The sequence below is a fragment of the Microtus oregoni genome, unplaced genomic scaffold, assembly GCF_018167655.1.
Source record: "Microtus oregoni isolate MIOR12 unplaced genomic scaffold, Mior012 000005F_ref0000423, whole genome shotgun sequence".
In the NCBI taxonomy this organism is placed as follows: domain Eukaryota; kingdom Metazoa; phylum Chordata; class Mammalia; order Rodentia; family Cricetidae; genus Microtus; species Microtus oregoni.
In genome coordinates this window covers 11,150,309-11,168,147 of record NW_024543064.1, presented here as the reverse complement: position 1 = coordinate 11,168,147, position 17,839 = coordinate 11,150,309, and the positions used below count along the sequence as shown (strand labels likewise).

The following is a 17,839-nucleotide window of genomic DNA, read 5'->3' as shown; positions in this document are numbered from 1 at the left end:
TGACCCCCACATTGCTGAGGGTTAAAAAGGAATGTGACCGCTCACTAGAAAAGGGCAGGAGGGTCCCTGGCTGAACAGAGCTGGGCCCCTGTGGCTCTGCCAACAGGAGGGAACCTGGACCCAGGGAACCAGGCACAGAAATCACCTGGCCTAGAGGTAGCCAAGCTGTGACCCGGGTGTGAGCTGGAGCCATGGATCCCTTTCCCTGGCTGGAGGTCAGAGTTTTCAGACTAATTTTCAGTGTTGAAGCACTGGGGTCCTTTGCTGTATCTGTGCCCTCCTTCAAGGTCAGGAGCTCTGGAAACATCTAGCCAGCATCCTCCCCAGGCTTGCCAGGGTGGGTAGGGCCTCTTCCTTTACACGGGCCAGATGCTCTCAATGACGCTGACCTGCCTGTCCGCGGGGTCTCCCCATGCCTCGGAGTTAGAAGCAGAGACGACATGCAGCAGAAATATATGCAGTACAATGCTGGCGTGGGGCCAGCTCACAGAGGTGGGCATGAGTCCTTGCCACCCTCCAGTGTATTTTGCGGTATAGCCTATCACAGCTGTCCTGACAACACAGACATGAGCCCATTTCACCAAGTCCCACAATCCATTGCTTCTTCCCAAGAGGTAGACTCCGAGCTCCTGAAGGCCACTGCACTACTGTGGAGATAGGAGGGCTCAGAGGATCTCACAGTGTCCAGAGGACCGCGGCCATGGTGGAGCCCAGCCTTAGTTGCCAGCCCAGATTTGCTTTCCCTGGGCCTCTTGCAGCCCCGAGGTGAGCTGCTGTGACTTAGGCCCTTCCTCCATGTATTGTTTCAACTGTGCCACGTTCCCATCTCCACCTCCCAGAGGCTCTGGCTGCCTGTCTGGGAGTCACACAGCACTGGCTCCCGAGGTGAACTCATCGCAACCCTTTCTGCAGCAGGAGGGAACTTGTCCATTCTGCTAGCTCGGCTGCCGTTAGATGTGTTTCCTGCACACACAGGGCAGGATGGAAGGAAGCTGGGATCGACTCACATACCTGCTGCAACGCGCCCACCCCGTCTCTCCATGTGCCAGGGCAGCAGTTCCCAACCCTCCTACTGCTGCGACCTTTAACAGTTCCTCATGTTGTGGTGACCCCAACCATAAAGTTATTTTCCTTGCCACTTCAACACTGTAATTTTGCTACTGTTATGAATCATAACGTAAATATCTGTGTTTTCCGATGGTCTCAGGAGCCTCCTATGGAAGGTTTGTTTCCCTAAAGGGATAGCAACCCACATGTTGAGAACCACTGTCCTAGCTAGCCCTCATGTCCCTTTGTCTTGTGTCTTCCCTATCTTTGTGGCTCTGACCCCTGCAGTGTCCCGTCAGAGGTTACGTTCTTCCCTCCCTGGCCTTTAAGGTGTCCTATAATCCAAGCCACCTCCAGAGATACCAGTTTCCTATCAAGGAAGGATGCTGGCCCTGTCCAGGAATGGGGCCAACTTGAACGTGAATCCAACATGCCTATCCCATCGCAGAGACAGCAATTAGGCAGCCCAGAACTTCCACAGCGTGCCAGAAGGCACCAGAGGGCAAGAGAACCACCTCCTGAGCCCTGAAGAACAGATTCAGCCCCCCCCTTACAGCTGGACAGTAAACAGAAGCATAAGGACGCATCCCTGATCCAAGCCATTTAGCTAACTGTTGGGGACCCTTTCGTCCCTGTAGGCATGGCTCAGAATGTAGAGCTGCCTAACCTGGTACCTGACTCACGTCAGGTTTTTTGTTTGTTTGTTTTTAAGAGACAGGGTCTCATACAACCCAGGCTGGTCTCAAACTTACTAAATAGCTGAGGATGACCTTGAACCCTTCATCTTGCCTCTCCCACCTGAGTGCTGGGATTACAGGTGTGTGCCTCCTCATTCAGTCTTGGGGAGCAATGAGGATGGAACAGAGGCCTTCATCCATGCCAGTGGTAATACATCTCCAGCACCATTTTGCCTGTCAAGGTGCTGAAGTCATAGGCGTGACTAGATCCCAGCCCAGGGTTAGACATGAACACTCTCTTTGGCTACAGTTAAGTCCCTCCTATTCGTTATAGGAGGGGCGAACAGAAGCCACTGAGAGCCCCTCAGCCCTGGTACTCTTGCCTCCGATGCTTTGGCTGTCTGGGTAGCTGGAACAGTTGTATTTACCCAACCCTCGCCTGTGTAAGGGGACATCCTACCTATCTGACAGCTGGTGACCTATTGAACCAAGTTCATTGCCGTCTGACCTTTAACCTGCTGTGTGGAAGCCATCCCTGAAGAAGCTTGAACTCTGTATCTAATTCTCCCCACTGGGCAGCTGAGGAAGCAAAGGCCCAACAAGTTGACTAGCTTGTTGAAAATGGCGAGGTAGTGAGAGCAGGGATCGAGTTCAGACCCAGAAGCAGCACCCTGAACTCTGTCTCCCCTCAGCTGTCCAGGAAAAACAGTGGTAAATGGTGAAAAGAGCTGGGAGCAGGGTTGCTTAACACAATTTTCCTGGGATTCATTTAGGATCCAGGGTCACAGCTTCATGGGGGAGGGTCTGTGGTCTCACTACGCAGGCTTTCAGAAGCCATTAGCTCCAGTCCCAGATTTCCTGGGGTATATACCGTCTGTGGCTGGTGGGGAGAAGGTCTGAGTGGATAAGCTGGGGCTATGGACGGTGGTCCACTGTAGGGCCTTCACTCTCTTCCTATCCTGGAAACAGGCCGCAGGCCCTGAGGAACATACGGGGGTACCCAGCCAGCTTATGCACTGTCTTAATGCTACAGAGCCTTCACTCAAATGACCTCTTCTGTAAAGGTTCAGGAAGCCAGAACTTGGGATTGAAATACAGTGTGGACCTGGGTGGAGGAAGGGTGATGGCCCAGAGCAGGCTGCAGGGAAAGCCTTATGCAGCAGTCAGGGACTTCTGAGATGATGGCTACAGATGGGTAACTTCTGCTGGTCATGCCTTTTAAAAAAATCTGAGGTCTGGAGAGGGAAACCGACTTGCCCATTATCAGAGTCCAAGATCAAACTGGGCTAGGGGTGATGGGCATCTGGACCGGGGAGGGTCCAGCTTCCTCGGTGGCCAGAGGCAGGGTGTGGGCAGACACCTGCTGGCTCCTCTGCAGTAGATTCACGGCTCCCCCAACCTCCCACCAAACTGTTGCTTGGTGTTTAGTGTTTGAAGGTTGGTGCCCGTGTGGCACCACATCTCTGGGCCAAGGCTACAGGACTACCTGATGCTCAGAGCAAATGCTGACGGCCCATAGTGGAGGGTTCGGTCACAGTGAACGGCAAGCTTAGAACCTGGGTTTAACTCAGGTCTCACACCCCCGCCTCCCATCCGTGGCCTAACTCTTCTAGCGACACTGGGGACTTCCTCCGTTGCAGGCTTCTGAGGCTGGCTGCGGGTGGCAGACACACGCGCCAGCTGGCTGGCTCTGCTCAGCAGGGCCCCTCAAGGCTCTTAGCAGAGTTCTGTCTGGAGTAACCCGGGGTTCTGCTTGCTCCCCTGTGGTGACAATGTCAGGCTGTGCAGGATGTCACACAGGCAGGCTGCCGCCTCCTCAGCCTCTACCCTAGAGCTAGCCTTCACTGAGTCCATTCTGGAGAGCATGTTACTGCTGGTCTACCCATGTACCCCAAACTTCTAACTGTCCTGTTTCTGTCACGTATTATGTCATGGGACACCTATACAGAAGGCTGGCGTGTGACATAGCCACTGGTTCTGACTGGTTTACAGCCCGGCCTGCTAATCCTTCAGCAGCTAGAAGAGCCCTCGAATAGATCTGAGAAACCCTGGGGCCTCCCTGGAACACAATCTGCAAACTTTCCAATTTTGACTCATTGTCTTTGGATGGAGATACCGACAACATAGAGGTGACATGCTCAGGGCTTGGTCTTATCCTCCTGGTGAAACTTGGAGTTTTCCGAGGCTTTCTGTCTATTGGCTGGCCCAGGTGGGGACCTTAGGGTCAGGGATTCACTTGAAAACCCATAGCAATGCCAAGAGTGGACTCTTGGCAGCCGGACAAGGTTTTGCCTCTTCCTAACTGTGACTCAAGGCAAGAATGTCACCTCTGTGTCTCGGTTAGACCATCTGTGTTTCTCTTGGAGAGTTCCCCGGGTGGGGGAGGGGGGAGTGGAAAGAACTAATAGTGAACAAGAGAGAGAGAGAAAGAGAGTGAGCTGGTAGACCAGGTTAGCCCTGGCTACTGGCATGTCTCTTTACAAAAACCACATCCTTGGCAACCCTGAGTCTCTATTTCTAGGACACAGCCTTGGGTAGGGCTTCTCCACGTGGTGGCCACAAGCTGTCTCTCTGGATGCTGGAAAGGCAGGATGCTGCTGGGGCTGGTGACTTCCATGGCCAAGGCCTAAGCCTCCCTATCGCAGAACAGAGGAGCTGGGTGGATGCTTCTTCAGCATAACCCTGGAGATGAACTTGCACTTGGGGTTGGCAGCTGGAGGAATTTGAGTTCTCTCAGCCCCAAATCCTGCCTTCACCCCAGGACTCAACTTTTGGTTAGTTGTTTCAGACAGTAGATTCATGGTTCTAGGGCACAGGTACCCTGGCCCTTGTCCATGCCAAGCCCCTTTCTTACTTCCCACTGAACTTAAACTGTTACAGGTTATGGGGACACAAATCATGGTCTTTAAATACCTTGACTTTTACCTCTAAACTTGTGAAAAGGTGGAGGTGGTTACATCCACTTTACAGACAAGCTTCCTGAGGCCCATGGGCTAAACACTTGAAGTCAGGAGTAAAGGCATAGATGTGGCCTGGGGCCTACTGGGCCCTGCAAGAGTCCTCACTTCCCAAAGATATAGCGTTCATCTGAGCTGGGGCACAGTATACAACCTGACTCCCTAGTCCTGGGGTCCTCAAGTGCTGCTTCCTGGCGACATCAGCCTACCTCTAGTGACATCAGCCGACCTCCAGGGGATGCATTTAGAAAGCAACTACGAGAACAGAGGTTGACCTGATGTCCCCGCCCCCACCCCACCGTGTGTGTTGTATTAGACAGGGTCTAGTGCAGCCCAGGTTTGCCTCAACTCTTCTGTAGCCAAGGATGGCCCTGATCTTTTGATCCTCTTGCTTCCATCTCCCAGGCACTACTATGGAACCCAGGCTAGGCAGGCACTCTCTTAGACATCTGAGAAACATCCCAGAGCCTTGGTCCTGCTTTTCAGACACTCACTCCCTGGGGAACTTGTTCTCTCAGATGCTGTGTACACAGGCTGACACCTCTGGGCCTCAGGACACATGCAAGGGTGGCTGAGGAGGCCATCACCACACCCTAGCTGCCATCACAGAGGCAGAACCCCCAACTTGCTGTGCCTTTGACATCCAAAGAATCCCTACCATACAAATACTGTGTTCTTCACTTTTCTTCTTTTTTTTTTTTTCCTCCAGTTTTTCTGAGACTGTTTTTCTGTGTAACCCTGGCTGTAATATGAACGGGAGCCTGCTTGTTGTTGGGGTTTTTGTCCCACCCAGTACCCCACAACTGTTTAGCCCCAAAGAAAATCACACATAGGTCTCCATAAATTATAAGCTGATTGGCTCATTAGCTCTAGCCTCTCACTGGCTAACTCTCACATCTTGATTAACCCATTTTTCTGATCTATGTTAGCCATGTGGCTCAGTACCTTTTTCAGTGGGGCAGATCACATCCTGCTGCTTCAGTGATCTGGGCAGAAGTGGGAGTAATCAACTTCCTCCTTCCCAGAATTCTCCTGTTCTCATTGCATCATTTCTACTTCCTGTCTGGTTTTCCCACCTATACTTTCTGCCTGGCCAATCGGCGTTTATTTAAAACATGATTGACAGATTACAGACAATTCTCCCGTACCACCTGGCTGTCCTGGAACTTACTCTGTAGATCAGGCTGGCCCCAAACACAGAGAGCTGTCTGCTTCTGCCTCCTTAGTGCAGGGATTAAAGGTACACACCACCATCCAGCCACTGGGGTTACTTTTAATGCTCATAAGGAACTAGTTCATATTGCCATCTTCTTTAGCCATCCCTGACCACGTTTTTATCCACTGGAAAACAGGACAGAGGGACCTCACCTAGTGGGGGGTCCAGGTTGAAAAAACTTAAGAGTCATTTGCCATAATGGGGGGCTTTGTGAAGTCTCTTTTGTTAAAATATAAGTTGGGGTGTTCAAAAACCATATTGTTTAAAAGGCAGGCCTGATGGAGCATGCTTGTAAGACCAGCTACCAGAGAGTGTGAGGCAGGAAGAGCTCAAGTTTAAGACCAATCTAGGTAACTTATTGAGTCCCTGTCTACAAATAAAGTACAGAGTCATGGGCAATGAAATTTGGTGGCACAGTACACATCTAACACACATGAGCATCTAGTTTCAATCTCCCATACTGCACCCCCCCCCATCCCCAAAGGTCAAGAATCCACAGTACAGTCAGCCCTCGCCTGGGTTCCCAGGGCCAACAGCAGTAGGTCAGTGTCACCAAGTGTCAGGGCTGCAGCAGCTTGCTGGTTCACCTGTTAGTGTTGGGGTGCGCATGCCTCCCCCAGCTGGAGTAGAGCTGGTTCTCTGGTCCATGGCTCAGTATGGGAACACTGTACTCTAACAACAAGGCAGTACCAGGCTTGATCAGAGGCCACTGGACGTGTTGGGGATTAGGGTAGGGGCTTCAAGCCAGGTCCTCCTGAGCAGGAAGGCACCCCAGACTGCAGGCCCTTTCCAGCCCCAGATGCTGGGGTACAGTCAGACTCCACAAGCTTGACAGACTGCAGGCCCTTCCTAGTCCCAGATGCTGGGGTAGTCAGGCTCCCCAGGCTCGACAGACTGCAGGCCCTTCCCAGTTCCAGATGTTGGGGTACAGTCAGACTCCCCAGGCTCGAAGCCAGGGTTCTATCCCCAGCACTGCACAAACCAGGCATGACAGTGCACACCTACAAACCTACACCCCCCCCCCCCCGACACACACAAGGCTGTGGGGTTAACTGAGTTAATCCATGGCAAGCACACAACATGGAGGCTGGCCCGTGACAAACACTGATGGTTAGATATTATTGTTGTTACTATTACTGGTTACACTGGTAGCATGAGCGGGAGGGCATGCAGAAAGGCTACCGAGTAGCCCTGAAGGTTGAGTGCCGTACCAGCCAGGGGGATCAGTCACTCGGTAGCACAGACAATGGTGCCTTCCTAGGGACAGCATACAGCCTGCACCACAGGAACACTGGCTTTCCGTGCTCTGGGAGACTTCGAGCCAACGGGTGCCCCTTGGGGATTCTTTTTAATTAAGGAGGTCCCGTGAGGGGCGCTGTAGCTCAGTGGTAGGGTGTCTCCCTAGCATGACCCCGCCCATAAGAGAAACACGCAGAGGAGAGACTACTGGTGTAGTTCTGCTCTTGAGTGGTGGACTTTGACCAAACCACGTATTTCTGAGCTTAAATTTTCCCCATTTATTTTTTAACCAGTGTTGAGAAGCCAGGCTAGTGCTGTAAAGCGAGAGGTCTGAGCTACTCTTGGATGGGTAGGAGGGACTCTGATTGGTTAGTAATATCTGCATGGGGTCAGGCACAGACTACCATGTCACAAGCAAGACCATATCTGCCTTGCCTAGATTCGCTCTGTGGTGGTTTCTCATTCCTGGCTGCCACTTAGAACCACCAGGAATAAAAGTCTTTGCTTCCAGGGATGTGGCTGGCCACTGAGAACTCAAGTGGCCAAAGTTCCTTATGGTCCCTAGCTTTCCTGACCTTCTGATGTCACTGACATGGGGTCCTGCATTTTGGCACCCCGGAGCATGGTTTGATTTTGGAGCTCCACATTCTCTGCCAGCAGAGCTGGAAGGGGCATTCAACTACAACCTCTGATCAGTCCTGCTTCTGAGCACAAAACAGAAACTGAGGGCGTTGCTTACAATCAGGATGTAGATCAAAACCCTGGTTTTGTGAAGCTGAGAAAAAAAAAAAAAAAAGCCTGGTCTACTCTGCCTTGAACCCCGCGGTCTCTTTCAAGCCACTCTGGTTGCTCAAGGTGGAACTTGGGACAAAGAGGTCTGCTGAGGCCCAAGGAAAGGCAGCACACCTCAAAAGCACGGCCACAGCTCTGACCTCCAGACGGAGTGTGGGGGGGGGGGGCGGCGATGAAAGCTGGTGGCGGGGAGCCTCTGAGCTCCAGGGGCTGGAGGCTCCTGGGCCTGGAGGTGCCGCATTAGGATGTGGGCAGCCCCGGATGCCGATTGCACCTCCAAATGAGGAGAGGCGACACAGGCAAGATGTTCTGGGAGTCCACCTGGCTTGGCCCCCTTCAGGGGATTTAGCATCCAGCCAGCTTTCCTCGGTCCCTCCTGTCACCCAGCCTAGGAATTTCCTGGAGTGGAGGTCATGCAAGCTGGGCCTCCTGATGGGTCACGGCTGGCTCCCCTTGGAGCAACGTAGAAGCAATCAAATCACATAGAATTCCATCATATTTTAAAATAAGCTTTATTTAGATTTTTTTTAATATTTTATATTTTGCATCCATGCCTTCGAGAAACCTCTCCCACAGGAAAAGGTCATTCTCATCTATAGTTACCCATAATTCATTCGCTATTTGACGTGGTTCTCTCAAATAAATCATTCTTAGTAACTCTTAGGATGATCTCCTAATTTCCAAAAAACTGAAATGAAAAGGAACGACTCAGTCATTACCAGGAGAGGTTGCAATCTTGTTTTCCTTTAAGTAAAAGGGAGGGTATGGACCATTAAAAAAATAATAAAATAAAATAAAACACAAAAATTCAGTGGGAAGAGGAAAAATGTTTCCTAAGACCTCCCCCTGATGCCAGCTCTGGCCTCCCTCACCATCAGGCTGGGCTAATCAGCTGAGCTGAAAGGGACACAGGGAAGCTCGTTAGGTGTCCCTGCCTGTTCTCTCTTTCAGCCTCTGGGCTGGGTTGGGAGGGAAGAGGGGACCTGGTGGGCGCTTTTTGGCTTGTTTTAGAGACTTTGGGCACAAGATCCTATACCTTCCAGATGCTCCATCCAGCATTGAAAAAAAAAATCTCTTTTTAAGAGCTAAGAATGCTATTGTTAGTGGGAGTGCCACAGTGGCCACGAGGGGCGTGGACGGAACTGTTAGTGGTTAAGGATCAGTAGAAAGGGGATCCTGGGACAAAAGAATGGGGAAACTGAGTTTTAGGGGTGGAGAAGAACTGGCCGAAAACCCTGGGTTCTCCATGCCCTGTTGAAGCCCTGTTGGGGTCAATGCTGTTCCCCAAATAGGCACAGGCATCCACCATCCCTCATGGGATGAGCCTGCTTAGGCTGCTGATAGAACTGGAGGATGGGGCTTTGGGCATTCCAAGAGAGTCCATGTGTGGCTGAAGAAGCCGATTGGAAAAAAGAGGGCAGAGGGTTCACTTGCCAGATATTCTCCCCAACAGCCCTTCCCAGAAGGTGGGCATCTTTTCTGATGACATCTGCCTGGCCCATGTGTGGAACAAACTAGGGATGGAGAGGCGTGTGTGCGTGCGTGCATGCGTGTGTGTGTGTGTGTGTGTGTGTGTGTGTGTGTGTGTGCGCCACCGGAGGCCTCTTACCCAGCTGACTCAGGCGCAGATGTCTGGCCAGACCCTAAGGATGTGGCCCAGGCTGAACTCCCTGGACTCAATCAACATGGCTCCAAAGACAGGCCAAAGAGAAGAGAACATGATCGTCAGTGCTCTGCTCACTGAAGCCACGTTCTGTATGTCTGATAAATAAATATATATATAGAGAATATATATAGAGGAAGGCCAGAGCAGAAGGTGGGAGTCCTCTCATGCAGGGACAGCAGCCGGGAGAGACAGAAAGGAGAAAAGAGAATAAGCAAGCTGGCCATCTGAGGTCCCCAGTTCTAGCCACCCTAATTCTACCTCGCACAGTGTCTGCAGCGGCATGAACACAGAATAGACAAGTCAGCAGAAAACGCCCGCCTCCCGCCCACCCCGTGGAAAAATATACATTCCGATATTCACGTAATAATTTAGATAGAATACGTTTTCTGCATTTGTGCAAATAAATTAAATGCAACAGTTTTCTTTCTCTCTTTTTGTTCCATAAAGAAAGAAACAGCAACACAATTTAAAAACAGGCAGGCCATTAAAAAGAGCCTGGGTGACCCCTATAAACACTGCAGCCCAGCCAAGACTTTGCAGAGTGACCTTACCCTGACAATGATGGCGGGGTGCTTTTGTGGTTAAAGTGACTTGGGCACACCCCGAGAACAGGGTCTGGTCCCACACGTTCACACTGAGGGGTCGGGAGGAGGGGGCCATGGAAGACAGACCATCTCCTAGGCGACATGGGCTGCAGTAGCGGCTGGACGAGGGACTTTACAAGGACAAAGAGCACACCACTCTTGTTATTTACAAATACACAGCAGTCCTTCAAGTGTTCAAGTTTCATAAAAAGGAGGAGGGAAGAGAAAGGGGGGAAATCATAAACAAAAATACGACGGATTAAACAAACAGACAACCCCCCCCCCCGCCAAAACATTGAAAAACAAAACAAACAAGAAAAACAAACACAACTGTATCGCTCGGAGACAACAGAGTCGACAGGAGTCACACACGGTTTGTGGTATGTACATCGGTTACAGAGGTGGCGACGCGGAGTCACTTTTGTGTTTCTGCTTGTTCTAGGTGCTCGGCTACACACACCCATGTGGGTGAGTGCACCTGTGCACACGCACCCCACGCAGGCCCCGCACCCCCATGCACATACACTCGCACACTCCATGGCTCATCCACACACAGACATGCCCACGGACAATGGGCGAAGGGCGGTGGGTTATCACCAGTCCGCGTCTTCCTCTATGTAATAATCAGGGGCGGTACCATCAAAGAGGCCCGGGTCGAGGGACTTCCGTTGCTTCCCTCTGGCGAAGACTCGAGAGATGGAGCCGAATCCCATCTTCTCTTTCTTCTTTTTCCGTTTTTGGTCTTCAAGATCCTCTAGTGACTGAGGCAGAGGGGAGAGGAACAGGGGTAAACCTGGGCTCGCAGGAAGGAGAGTGGTGGGTGGAAGGGCAGGAAGAAGGCTTTCCAAAGTCACAGTCCAGGTCACAGTGAGGGATGGAGGGCATGGATAAGAAGCTGGGCTCTGGGGCCAGCATCCTAGGGGTCTATCCCTTGTTCTCTGAGAAAACCCAGGTTATTTTCAAAGCTTCTCACTGACAGTACCAGAACCCATTCCAGATTGTTCCGAGTGCATCGCGGAGGTAAAGCAAAGACACTCAGGATGGATCCTGGTTTGTCTGCCAGATAGTGGCCAGGAGTTGCTCCAGCTGCTTGGGCTACCACTATCACTTAAGTCCACTTCACAGACGTAAGGGCTTGCAGGAACATACCCATGAACTTGGCCACTGCCTGTGGTCACTCTAATGCAGGGTGGACAGACTGTGTGCAGAACTGACGCTTTAACACGTGCTAAGTGCGGAACAGGGCCCGTCTAGGAGCTCTGACGATGATCTTATAACTGGGGTTTGGGGTAGCACCTGCAGAAAGCTTCACAAATGGCCAAATGTCCTATGCAATGACGCGTGGTTGGTATCACCTACAGAAAGGGCAGGGCAAAACCTAGACTCAAGGCTCACAGGACACTTTAGAATGTCCTGGAATGCAGCCCCTGCCCCCAGTCTGTACTGGAATCTCCACTAAGTGGGGCCTAGGAATTTGCATTCAAGATGTATGAAGTCTTCTCTAGGGAAACCCTATGCAGACGGATGGTGCAGAGTCAGAAAATGGGAAACACCTTAACAGGAGAGATGCTGCCCTCAGGTTCCGCCCTGTGTACCCTTCTCACACGGATGACAAAAAAGCCAGGGGCGCCACGTGTCCACTGCCTGTGGTTCAGGTGTCAGAACACATGTGACTCAAGGCGGGGTTCAATTCCTCTCTATCTCGGGAGTTTAAAACCGGCATCGGGGTGACTGAAGGTTCAGAGCACCCAGGCTGGTGTTGCGAGATATTCCTTTACACCGTGCAAAGACACATCACTGTGACTGGTTAATAAAGAGCCAAATGCCAGCTAGGCAGGAGGAGGTTGGCGGGACTCCTGAGGACAGAGAGGACTCAGAGAGAAAGAAAGGTGGAGGAAGCAGCATGGGCGGTACGGAGTAAGGGTAACTGCGCCACCCAAAAGAATGCAGATCTAAAAAAATGGGCTAATTTAGGTTATAAGAGCTAGTTAGGAACAAGCTAGGCTAAGGCCGAGCTTTCATAATTAACAATAAATCTCCATGTCATTGTTTGTGAGCCAGTGGCCCAAAGGAAAACCCGTCTACGGAAGAGGGTCAGGCTGGGGTGGCGGGAGGATGCGGGCAGCCAGGGAGTCCATACCCACCTGTACAATAGGACTGTGCAGGCTCTTCTGAACCGGGCCGGGACTGTCGCCCTGTAGCCAAAAGAGAAGAAGATGAAGCAGCAGACTCGTGACACACGAGAGCACGGGGGTGGCCCGTGAGCATGGGGGCGGGAGGGGGGTCTTCCCTGGAAGGAAGCCACCAACTCCTCCAGGGCTGCCCTGCCTCTACAGAGGATGGAGATCTTTACCTTCTGGCATTTCCACACAGCTGACTGATGGGGCCTGGGGCTTATCAGACATCAGATCAGGGACCCCGAGGAACTCTCCCGACTGCTCTGACCTCTTAACCCTTAATCCTTTGAAGCTTAAGTTCCTGCCTTGTTCCATGTGTTCAAATGGGAGGTTGGTTTCACTTGTTTTTTTTTTTTTTTAATAAAGACATCGGTTTTAGTGGAAAAAGCATCCTAAGGGGGAGGGGTTGAGATCAGTGACAGACGCTTGCCTAGCAAGCCCTGGGTTCTGTTCCCTGAAGGGGGGGGGGGAGTATAACAGCAAATTAAACAATTGACTCAGGAGACCACATGGTCACTAAAATACCCTGAAACCAACACAGCAACTCATGCAGTCTGTGGCTGTGGATTTAGGCATAAGCTGGGGTCCACCTGCAATCTCTTACAGGTCTAATAACAAGCAGAGTTGGGACTCAGATTTGGGGTGTCTCATTTCTCCTGGCTCTGTGTTTTTTCTAGGTAGGGTTCCACAGCAAGTACACACTGGGTCCTGGCTGCCTGGAAACCTGCTCACACAGGTCTGGACTCTTCTCAGATTCTTTCTTGGGTACATCAGGGAGCCTGTGGGTAGGTAGATTTCTATGGGTTGTCAACTATGTCCCAGTAGGGGGGTCCTTTCCATGGGTTGCCAAATGTGTTCCAAATGGGTAGGAAAGGGACCCTTAATATAGTCCATGAAGGTGCAAAAGTTTTTACTGTATCTGTGAATCATGCCTGCTCTACCAAGGAGAAGAAAACACATTGAGATTACAAAAGGCATTACTGGGGAGACTCCTGGTGGTTGTTTCTGGAATTGCAGGCATAGAATCGCCCATGAAGAAACAGATGTAGACCAGTATTTGAATGTACAATTTCCCCATACTGAGGCTTCACTTTTGCTCTAATTCGTGGTCAGAACGTGAGGTAATCTTTAATCTAGTCTTGTTGGTCTGTGTTGATCTTGTTGGTACCAGGTGAGATCCCTGAGGACAGGACGGAGGGCTACCTGGAATCATTTTCTGGCTTTTTAGCTTACCTATGTGTGCACCTGTTGAGATGTGGAATAAAGGGAATTTGGAGAGAAAGGACTCATGGCAGTTCAGTCTGTGGCACGGACTCAAGGTTTTCAAACAAAACCCATTCTGTAGGGAGTTCAGACAGTTCCTCTGGGAAATACGATCCTCTCTCTCTCTCTCTCTCTCTCTCTCTCTCTCTCTCTCAAGCTATGTTGCCTCAGGCAGCAGTAAGTGCTGAGGCTAGCAAGAGGTCGGCCTGTGTCAAATGCCATCTGGGAGCTGGGAGTCCTCCTCTGGGTACATCTGTCAGCAGCATGTCTATACCCGAGGTCACCAGAAGGTCAGCATGGCCCTTGGAAGATGCTCCTGTTTGGGGATGAGCACACCTGTCAAAGGGTGTCTGCCTAGGACTGAGACTCTCCACCTGCATGGTTCAGGCAGGGCCATGTCCACTGTGGTCCTTTCTATTGACAAATGGATGGGAGAGACCTTGGAGTGGTTCTCCTTGCTGTCTTTGGTCTGTCAGCCTCATCCCTAAGACTGTGAACAGAAGTCACACTCTTTGTCACAGCCCCTGGAAAAGAAGAGACCCTAGCCCTGCCACGGGCAATGTAGCTTCTGGGCCAGTAATTGCACCCAGGCAGGCTGTGATGCCTCTTTCAAGTTTAGTCTTAGCGATTTTGTATACGTGTGTATGCACGCGAGTGTACGTGAGTATCTGAGTGTGTGTGCAGTCCAGAGGCTAACCTCAGGTCAACCCTCAGGAGACATGCCGTTCGCTGTATCCTGAGACAGGACCTTTCACTGGCCTGAGCTTGCTGATAAACCAAGGCTGGCTGGCCAGGGAGGCCGGGGGATCTTCCTGTCTTGACCTCCTCAGTGCTGGGATCACAAGCGCACAACTCCGCGCCTGGCCTTTTTATGTGGATTATGTGGACACTCATCTCTTCATGTTTGCACAGCAAATGCTTCAACAACCGAGCCATCTCTCCAGCTCTTAGGATCATAGCTACTTTAATAATAAGCCCTTTTCATGCTTACTGCGGATGGGGTCCCCTCTTGCCCGTACCCAGGAAAGTTGCTGTTATTCATAACCTTATGTACTTGCTTATTATGGGTTCTCATAGCATGTCCCTCTCCTGCATGTCCTGAAAAATGCTCACACTGTTAGCAAGTTCTGCTGGTTAATAAAGCAATGCTACCTTGAGTTGCTAAAAATGCCTCCCCAGGCTGGGGAGATGGTTCAGGAATTAAGAGCACTTGCTATGCCCGCAGATGACCTGAGTTCAGTTCCTGGCACCCACATGGTGGCTCACAACCCCCTGTAACTCCAGTTGCAGGGGAATCTGATGTCTTCTTCTGGCCTCCACACACACCATGCACACACATGGTGCACTGACATACACATGCAGGCAGAACACTCATGCACGTAAAATAAAAATAAGTGGAGAAGAAAGAATGAAAAATCCTTCTTATGCATCTGAAGACACTTCAGTGTGGCACCTCTGTCACCAGGACATGGCAGGGAAGCCCTCTGGGTTATCCACTGTGTTGATGGGACAGAAATCTGAAGCGGCTCCCACCTCTGACTTTCCATTCCTCTTGGAGGCTGACATGGTTTTCAGCCGTCCACTGATGCTGGGACCACCAGCCTGGGAGCCTACAGTGGCGGGGCTATGGCTTCAGAGCATCTTCCAAAGGTTTGTTGGATTGAAAGCCTGGTCCCCAATGTGACGATGTGGGAAGTAATGGAGCCTTTAAGAGCTGAGCATAACGGGAACCATTTCCTTCATGAGCTTCCCAGCCTCAGTCATTTTGTTCTTAGTAAATGAAAAGCGGACTAGATAGAGCCTACTTGGAGGACTCATGTCTTTTAGCTGCTGGGGTCAGTACATAATTAAAAAAAAAACAACACCTTTTTTTGACTAAAAAAGTAAGACAAATTTACAGGGCCTCTCTGCAGAGGCCAAATGTGTCCCAAGCCACTGGAGTCTCAAAACTAAAACACAGTAATCTGTTTCATTCAGGGTGAAAGATGAGAGCCGGTGCGACAGGGGACAGGTGGTCCTGTAGCCAGGCCCAAGGTCCCAGACAGGGCCCAAGATGGGGTGCACCTGGCGGGGTTCCAGGCTGCGCAGACCCTCCTCGCCCTCCCGGACACAGGAAGAAACAGGCCTCATTTCTTTCTCTCCCCACATCCACTGCTTCTCGCATAAGGAAAGAACAGAACGGGAAATGCCTTCGCCACAGCGTTCCCTGGGTGGACGAGAGGAAAGAGGGGGCACATCTTTATCCCACCCCACGGCCCCGCCATGTCTGGGCAGGGCCCCAGTGCCCAGGCCCTGCTGCTGCTGGCCTTACGTTGCAGAGGGAGTGCGTCCGGTGTCGTGGGGAGTTGATGTCGCTCGGTGTTGATGACCGGTCCCCTTCAGCAGCAGAGGCATCGGAGATGACGGAGGGCTGCCGTGAGTGGCAGGGGCTCACCCTGACCGCTGGAAAACAGGGACGGCAGGTGAGTGAGAGACACGGGAGGGACAACCTGATGCACCTATTATAGGGACAATGACGCTGAGCCAGAGGGAAGGGGGTGCGGTGGCCAGCCCTTCCCTTCTGCACCACAGCCCTGCTTGCTCTTGGGGTGACCCTCCCCCTTCCGTTTGATCCATCTTGGCCCAAGGGTCTATAAAATCTCACCCGAATGGACTGAGACACTATGCAACCCTAACCACAGCTCAATAGCAGAGTCCCGGACGAGAACCCCCACCCCAAGCTATGACCAGCTCCTTTCGTTCCCCAGTGTCCATGAAACACAGCCAAGTCCATCTACTCTCCTAGCCCATGGCAACTACCATCTGTTCCCTTGAAGACCAGGGTGGCCTCCTTACCTCTACTCCTCACACTGAAGTCAGAGCCAGTGGCTTTTGGCCACAGTCAGGGTATATGGTCTATGAAGCCTGGCGTGCATAAACCCTGGGCACCTCAGCAGCCAGGGCTCAGTCACTCACTCCCGGTGACGCTTGTGCTTGCATGCACGCGGAGGCCAAAGGTTGACAGGTGTCTTTCTCTATCAACCTCTTTAAAACTCGCTTTTATTTATGTGTATGTGTATGCACGCCATGTCTGCAGTGCCCGTGGAGGCCAGAAGAGGGCAGCAAATCCCCTGGAACTGGAGTCATAGGTTGCGAGCCTCCACGTGGGTGCTGGGAACTGAACCCAGGTTCTCTGCAAGAACAGCCATTGATCTTAACTATGAGCCACCTGCCCAGCCCTGTCTACCTTGCTTTTGGAGACAGGGTCTTTCACTGACCCTGCAGCTCACCAAATCAGCTAGACTGGCTGGCCAGTGATCCCCAGGACCCTAGTCTTCATTTCCTTAGGGCCGTGATTACAGGTGTACACTGTCATGCCCAGCTTCTTCTGAGGTCTGAACACAAGTCCCCATGCTTCTGCATCCGGAACTTTCCCAGCTGAGCCACCCCCCCAGTCCCCTTTGCAGATCTTATAGCGGGACGTTATTTATACCTGCATTGTCTGTCTGGCACCGAGTGCACCGTGGGTCCTAGGACACATTCACCTCCTGGACTTTCAGGGTTGGCTCTTTGTAAACAGTTAAAGTGGTAGATAAAAGGTCTCTCCCAGAAGCCATAGCTCAGAAGCCTGCTGGACCCTGCTACAGATCTCTCCCATATGATGGTGCCAGTACCGCACAGAGGGACCGTTGTTACCTGGGCATCCACTCCAGGCAAGCACTCCTGACAAACCGTCCTTGCCACCAATGACCATGTGGTCCAACGGGGAAGCCGCTGGCTGATGGCTCTCAATCAGTTCTAATCTGAGCGAATTCCTTTATAGGCTGTATGGTCCAGGGCATGCTCCTCACCCTCTTGAGCCAATCTGATTATCTGAGCCATGGAGGTGCCTGTGCTGGTTGGTTTTCTGTGCCGACTCGACATAAGCGAGAGTCATCTGGGAAGAGGGACCCTCAATTGAGAAACTGCCTCCTTACTGGCTGGTAGGCAAATGTATGTGTGTGTGTGTGTGTGTGTGTACACGTGTGTGTGTACACGTGTGTGTGTGTGTACACGTGTGTGGAGTGGGCATTTTCTTGATTGATGATTGACGTGGAAGGGCCCAGCTCCCTGTGGGTGGTGCCACCTCTGGGCTGGGTAGTATAGGAAAGCAAGCTAAGCGAGCCAGGAGAAACGAGCCAGGAAGCAGAGTTCCTCCACGGTCTCTGCTTCAGTTCCTGCCTCCAGTTTCTTGCCTTGAGT

The 17,839-nt window shown here is 51.7% G+C and overlaps 1 protein-coding gene across 10 annotated transcripts in view; it reads right to left on the bottom strand.

The window, feature by feature from the left end:
- Positions 1-17,839, bottom strand: part of Kazn (kazrin, periplakin interacting protein) — a 912,767-nt gene that overhangs the window by 28,228 nt on the left and 866,700 nt on the right. For 6 of the 10 annotated variants that reach the window (XR_005974328.1, XM_041651457.1, XM_041651458.1 and 3 more), the window contains 3 exons: positions 15,930-16,060; positions 12,323-12,373; positions 10,816-10,939 (listed from right to left, as the gene is read on the bottom strand). Coding sequence is in view for 8 of the 10 variants with exons in the window: in XM_041651457.1 (XP_041507391.1) it covers positions 10,816-10,939; positions 12,323-12,373; positions 15,930-16,060 (306 nt within the window). In the remaining 2 variants the exon portion in view is untranslated. Of the gene's footprint in view, positions 1-8,421; positions 10,940-12,322; positions 12,374-15,929; positions 16,061-17,839 lie in introns of those variants that run through there. The other 4 variants (XM_041651464.1, XM_041651465.1, XR_005974329.1 and 1 more) reach the window with 3 other exon arrangements.